The 7,228-nt window shown below is 43.7% G+C and overlaps 1 protein-coding gene across 1 annotated transcript; it reads left to right on the top strand.

Moving 5' to 3' along the window:
* Positions 1–1,510: 1,510 nt before the first annotated feature.
* Positions 1,511–7,228, top strand: si:ch211-112f3.4 (EF-hand and coiled-coil domain-containing protein 1). The gene is made up of 9 exons (XM_041033028.1): positions 1,511–2,260; positions 2,900–3,341; positions 3,447–3,581; positions 4,366–4,445; positions 4,724–4,865; positions 5,656–5,794; positions 6,258–6,374; positions 6,688–6,757; positions 6,850–7,228. Exons 1-9 carry the CDS (start codon positions 1,663–1,665, stop codon positions 7,029–7,031), a joined length of 1,905 nt encoding a protein of 634 aa, XP_040888962.1. The 5' UTR covers positions 1,511–1,662; the 3' UTR covers positions 7,032–7,228.

Here is a 7,228-nt window from a genome sequence, read left to right as displayed (position 1 = left end):
AACCAACCACTGCCCCAAAGCTGACATGGGAACAATTTTAATAATTCATTAATCAATTTAGTCAAATGAGAGGTATCTATGATAGTAAACACAATGTTTTGGGGATTTGACGGTTGGTCAGACAAAACAAAGCAATATGAATATGTTAACTTGAGCTTCAGGGAATAAGGATGGCACATGTCACAATTTTCTGATATTTTCTACATGAATCAGTTGATTATTAAAGAAGGTAACTGTCATGTCAGATGTATTCATGCTATACTGTAGTTGATGTTCTTCTTCAGAGGTTCACATTTCTAATAAATGTGAGATTGATCTGATTTTATAGACAGAAATAGAGTGGAGTAAACTTGGGGCTGTTTGGACCCCAAAGGATCATTTGCCCCTTTGCCTGGTTGGTGATCCAGCCTTGTTTAAATGTGCAGTGATGCAAAAAAAAAAAAAAAAAAAAAAAAAAATCAAATCAAAAGTGCATTCCAACAGTTTCCTTTGTAGACTTTGACTATAGAAAATTTTTTTCAATGCCAAGTTTGTTTATAATATATTATAAGATAAAGAAAAAAGTGGATGTCCTCAGATTATTCTGTCTGAATTTACAGCAGCTTTTTGTTTGGTAGCTGATTTGAATGTTCAATTGATTCGTTTTCTGCCAACTGACAAATAGTTTTGGCACCAGATCTGAAGCACTGAGTTATTTTCACTGTGTAATACTTTACTTAAGTGCAGCAGTGGGTTGTAAATCACATGTAATTTGCGTGGTATGGTCTAGTCATGCCTGGCTTAGAGTAACCAAGATGCTCCCTTTGTTTTGCCAGTCAGGCATGCAGTAAGTGGTGAGGTCAATGTGGGGAGAGGTATTTCCACTAAGAGTAGCTTAGTTTCCTGGAAACAAATTCACATTTGACTCTCAAGTGAGAACTGTGGGCGACTGCAGTTCAAAGGTGTAGCGTATCAGGAGTCATTTTCCCCATTTTTGTCGTTGCTGCCACACAGGTAATGAGTCAGAGCCACTTAAGAGTCATTCTGGTAAAGGTGAAATCTAAAACCCTCTATGACTCACTCTGGACTGTTGTGATTGTTTCACTGGATGACAGTTGCCACAAAATGCCTCCATTTTTGCAAACTGTATCATTTAATTAGAAAACGTGAGTCGCGCAGCTCATTGAATGACTCAGCAGTCCATACATCTGATCATTAATCAGATAAAAGGAAGTGTCCAATGTGTCCAATGTGCAGGAACAATGTGAAAGATATGGGTGGTAAACTGTTTGGTGGCAATACTTGATAAATGAGCCACTCAAACAGCCACAGCAGCCTTTCTCACATACCTAACTGTAAGAGCTGAAAAGCACTTTACTGGTACAGTGATACACACACACACACACACACACACACACACACACACACACACGTGCGGTCAGATTGTGCACAGAAAAGGGTGGAGTCTGTGCGTTGGGATCTTTTTTTTCGCACTCGAGGGGATCAGATCTTGGCTTGATGTACAGGGGAGGAATCCAAGGTGAGGTTTCCAAGGAATTACGCAGCCTCAAACCACTGCGGGGAAGTGGGCCAGTCAGGTTCAACATCATCTCCGATGCTAATTAGCACAATCCGATTGTTATTTGGTGACATCTAGAAGAAAAACTTACTTCATGTGTAGGCATGGAGCGCACCGCATTGGCCCTGTCGCGCTTCCAACCCTTGCCGCGAGCTGCGCGTAAAAGTGAGTGGCTCCGGAGCGCTCTGGCCCATTACTACTGCCCCGACCCCGGCGTGGAGAACGAAATTGTCGTCCTGGCCACTGGAATGGACCAATACCTGCAGGAGGTCTTCCACCACCTGGCCTACCGCAACCGGGAGGACACGGTGACGGCGGAGGATTTCACCGCGCTGTGCGCCGTGCTGGGGCTCACGGGAAAGAGGACGAGGACAGGAAAGGAAGGAACTGGAAATGGAGAGAAAGATGATGAAGATGAAGAGTTTAGGGATGTGTGTTCTGGGCTGCCCAGTCAGCTGTCCTTTAAAGACTTCCACTCGCGGCTCTGTGGGTATTTCCGTGTGCGCAGTGCGCGCAGAGGCACCGGGGAGTGTGCCTGGCGCTTGCCCCTCACTGAGGACACGGAGCTGGTCGAGAGACAGATCCGGCTCCGGTGGCCGCGAGTCAGGAGGAGAAAGTGTGTTAGTTTTGATCTGAGGGGGGAACAGAGTGGACCTGTAGACATATCTACAAAAGGTGGAACCAAAGAGGACCGTGAGACAGGTACTGTACCAGGATCACATTATTTTACATGTTGTGAAAAACCTCCTGTCTCCAGAGTATTTAAACATCTTCTTTCACTATCTACTACAGCCTGTAATAGTAAACATGAAATTATTTAATGACTTTATTATTACTTTGAAACTATGCGTAATTGTACACACACGTTGTGAGAGTTTAATCTGCTCATTATCTACAGGCTGGAAACACACTGAGCAGTGATTACTGTCTTGGCACAGTGTTCGGTAAGAGAGGGGGCGGAAGTAGTTTATAAGCACCAATTACTTCAAGTCATCAGTCGTGTTCTCCTACAGCCGGTGGTGGAATAAGTATAAGACGAAGATGATCATTGTGGCAGGAAAAAAAAAGGTCTGATAGTCTGTATTGATTTTGATAATGATGGAACTTCGAATGATGAACTTTTTTCTTTATATTTTTTTCTTTCCTCCTTATGTCTTCAACAGTTATTTAAATGAAAACATGAGAAATTTAGAGGGGAAACTTGGTGGAGCTGCAAACAACTTATATTTTATATATATTTAACAATGCATTGTATTTTTAAGATTACCATATATTTATGTTATGTGAAATCGTTCTGTGTATGATAACTAATTACTCCTCCCGTTTGCTCTTCTTCTCCAGATGAGGTATCAGCACTGAGGGAGCTGGTGGAGGACCTCCGCTCGGCGCTGCAGGGGAGCGATGCTCGCTGCCTGGCTCTGGAGGTGGCACTCCGACGGGAGAGGAGCCGCACCCTCCCTTCTCCCTCCACCTTTAACTCCACTGTTTCAACTCCCACAACGTCCATCACCTTCGTACAGGGAAAACTGGTACCCACACAGAGAATTAAAGGACATAGCAGTGGTGCTGGAGGAGACGGGGCGAGGAAGGTGATGAGGATACAGGACATCAGGGACCCCCTTCTGAGGGAGCTAAAGCTGATCCGCTCCTCACGTGACGGGCAGCTGGAGGAGGCCATCAAATTCAACGAGCGCCTGGAGAAGGAGCTGCGATGGGCGTACGAGGAGGTGCGCAAGCTGCAGGGGGTGGAGTCCGCTCTGAGGAAGGAGAACATTCAGATCAGGTTAGTTTTTATCAGGAGTTTTTAAAGTTGACTGGATGAAGATTAAATAGAAGAATGTATAAACCACAGAGAAATGGTTTGATGATTTCGGATCATCTCCATCAGGAGGCGAGCGGAGGAAGCCAGGGAGGCTCTGAGCTTGGGGCTACAGAGGGTTCGACTGATCCAGGAGCAGGCTCAGTCTGTGCCACAGCTCCAGTCCAGGATCACCCAGCTGGAGACTGAACTGCACCAGTACAGGTACAAACACTGTGTGTGGTCTTGAGTGAAAGTGTGTGTGAGCATGGGTGTGTTGTTGCATCTATTTACACATCATTTGCCTCTGTGCTCTGCTGATTTGAAATTCAATGCATTAAAGCCCACAGGCTGAGTTACACTCAGGTTACACTCAGTTTGAACAGGAGTGTTTGGTAAAAGGGGTTAATTTTCAGCAAACACCGATGCATTTATGTTTAACAGAGGCTCTTTGTAACCCTCCTCAGAGACCAGATTATACTCAGATTCATTTCATTTGAAAGCCACGGTGCATTAGAGACAGTTTAAACCTGCTTTGATGGTCATCAAAGAAACATCTGACACACTAAACCACAAAAATTAAAACTGAATGAATCAGTATGTTTGCTTTTGCAAAGACTCAAATGACTGTGAAAGGTGTCACTTGTAGTTACAAACCCTCAGAGAATTATTACCTGCTTCTGCAGTTTGACTCAGCTCTACATCATGTTACAGGCGTCTTTCAGCTCACTGGCAGCTCAAAAAAACGCTTTTGCCTGATGCACATCATAGTACACTGCAGTCTCTTATGGGTTAGGTGTTCTACATGTTGCCTGACATGTCTCTCAACCAAGTCACGGTGCCATGATAAATCTGACATTAGACTGATCCTGACATTACCCTGCATGACCTAAAATCCATACTGTACAAAGTGCAATAACCCACAAACAAAAGCTGGGGGAGCATCTGTGAACAGTTTTAGCTGATATTTTAGTATTTTAGTTATGTTCTCTATGTTTATCACCCTCAGATCCTGCTGTACCTGCATCTTTAACTCCTCCCGTCAACAAATGTATCCACTCGGAGCAGAAGACACATGCAGCAAGACAGGTGAGTGACTGGAAAACTGATGAATAATTAAACAGTGAAGGTTCAGACATCATATGCTCTAAATGAACTGTAGTTTTCCCTCCAGCTTTTGCTCCCTTTGACATGTTCGTCATGGGGAATTTTAAAGCTTTGCATTGGCGGATGAAATATTATTCACACACCAAGGATTTGCAACATTAACATTAATAAGTCACCCCCAACTTTTAACAAAATCCCAATCCACACAGGTACACAGGTGTGGATTATTAAGTAAAGGAAACTGCTTCTACTGTCTACAGATGCAGAGTGTCTGCAGAGAGCCGTGGAGGGGAGAGCTGCCTCTGATGAAGAGGAGGAGGACAGGGGGCCGAGGGAGGAAGGACAGTGCTGCCTGTTAGGTGCGAAGAAGAACGTCAGCCAACGGCAAAGCTGTAGCAAAGGGTTAGCTAACACCTAACACACACACACACACGCAAACACACACACACACACACACACACACCTGCGTCCTTTATATCACTCCTGCATGCATCATATGCATGTGTTGTAAAGTGGTGGTAACTTTATCAGAACATGTGGTACTAGTTTCAGATCGTCTCTGGATCTTCAGTGGATACCTGTACATCTCTTTGCTAACATTTCACTACAGCTGCTTGCTACCATTATGTTAAAAGAGAAAAGGTGCAAACTTCCACCAATCAGAATTTCTGAAGCGGGTGTAGTCCTTCATGTGAAAGCCCTGAGATGCAAGTGTTTTATTTTTATTTATCTTTTTAATGTCATGTGATGTGTCAAGTTTGTGTAATACTCATGTCAAGAAAGACATGAGCATAATGCTAACACACAGAATATGTACGTTGTGTTTAGAGTGCATGGAGAAATTTAAAATAAACCGGAAGAAAACACGAATGCTTTCGGTCCTGACTGTGGAGGTGGTGCACTGCAACCTCTTGTGGCCAAAATGAGGCTTACAACAACAGTCACTGGCTTCTCAGGGGTGTGCACACATTTATGCACCTCTGTGTAACAGTCTAAGTCTAAACCAAATCAATACTCACACAACTACACAGCATGTCTTTCTATCACTGTGAGGACCATCACTGACATAATGGATTGGCCAATGTGTCCTCACAATGCAGAAATGTCCTCATTACAGTTATTTGACTTGAACACCAACACACACTCACACATGCACATAAAAAACTATTAACTCTGGTTTGTCTTCTTCCAGATGTCAGAACCATATGGTTCATCATTCCCTGCATGATAAAAACCTCATCAGCACTTCTAAAGACAGCAGGGGGCGCTGCAGCTGGAGGGGACCAAACCAAGAGCAACAGGAGGGAAACAGAGGCTTTGAAAAAGAAAAGGTGAGACAGATGATGGTACCAACACACAGAAGAATGTGGTTTATATGAAAAACATAACTGTACATAATAGTGCATTGGTTCATTTAACTGGATAACTTCAAGTTAAACTGTTTCCCTGTAAAAAAAAAAAAAAGTCAAGAGAGGTGAAAGATGAGGGTGATGCAGTCACATGTTCATGTTCACTCAAGTCTATTTCTTTGGCTTTGACCACTGAGGTCTAACTCACTCATCACAGTGTTTCTGCACCCAGACTCGCTCTGTGAAATGTTTGTCGAACTCAAACCCGACCTACTACAACAGTAAATTGCTACATCACAGCAGTATTAACAATCTAATATGTCATACTTGAACTTTTAATGGAGCATTGTTACTTTTATGTACGTAAAGAATCTGAATATTGTTTCCACCACTGTTTGACGTCTTAGCTTCTTTGCATTCATTCATTCCTCCTCCCGTCTCCCAGAGGCCCGAGGAAGAGGAGGACAAGCCAAGGCTGGAGGAGAAAGAAAAGACACGTCTGTTCCTGCTGGAGGAGAAACTCACAGATGCCCTCACACTGTTGCTGCAGCTACGCAACAAGGCACAGCTCAAACACAGCACACACTCTCACACCGTTCACCTCAGGCCTACACAAGACCTCCTCTGCACTGCCATCTAGAGTTTATTCCATGAGCCTGATATTTCCTTCTGATTATGTGTGCTTGTGTGCAAGAAGGATCCTGTTCAGGGACGGTGGAGGTTGGGTTCAGGGAGCGTATCCCATCATGCTTTTAGCAGGGTGCCTGGCAGGCATAGCTTAGGGGCAGATATGTAGACAAAAAATGTCACACACTTTTCCCTTTTTTTCGATGCAGTGTCTCATCATAAGTCAAAAGCCTGTCTTTTCCCTGTAGAACATGTCCCGCAGGGCCCTGGGGAAGATAGTGATGGACACCCTGGATGTCTGCAGCAGGAGTGGAGATGGTTGGTCTGTTCTACATCTTACAAATTGACCAAATTCTCACATCTTAGTGTTACTAAACTTTTTAATGATAAATTTCAATTTCTCTATCCAGGCCCTTCCAGGGTCCTGCAGGTAGCTGATGCTCTCTGCCTCCAGTTATCTTCCAGCGATCTACTAGGAGACAGAGGGGATGATGGAGGAGAAGGAGGAGGAGAAGAGAGCAGAGAGAAACTCCTGGTTACGTCCTCTGGGTGTCAAACCAGCAGTCCCAACCCTCTGCTCATCTCCTGTTAAATAAGCTGTTACTGCAGTACTTTATCATCCTTCTCCTCTACTTTATTTTATTCTTGGCTCATTTGCACCTATGTAAGATTCCCAGTTGTGTATCCCAGATTTTGAAACTGGTTCATTGTATTTAAAGATTAATTTTATTTACTTTATTCAGTCTCTTAGTGTTGTGTTTTGTATTTATTTCATCTGAACAATTAAAT

The sequence above is a fragment of the Toxotes jaculatrix genome, chromosome 3 (assembly GCF_017976425.1).
Source record: "Toxotes jaculatrix isolate fToxJac2 chromosome 3, fToxJac2.pri, whole genome shotgun sequence".
In the NCBI taxonomy this organism is placed as follows: Eukaryota; Metazoa; Chordata; class Actinopteri; family Toxotidae; genus Toxotes; species Toxotes jaculatrix.
Note: the sequence above shows the minus strand (reverse complement) of the source record. Positions and strands in the feature narration are given on the sequence as shown.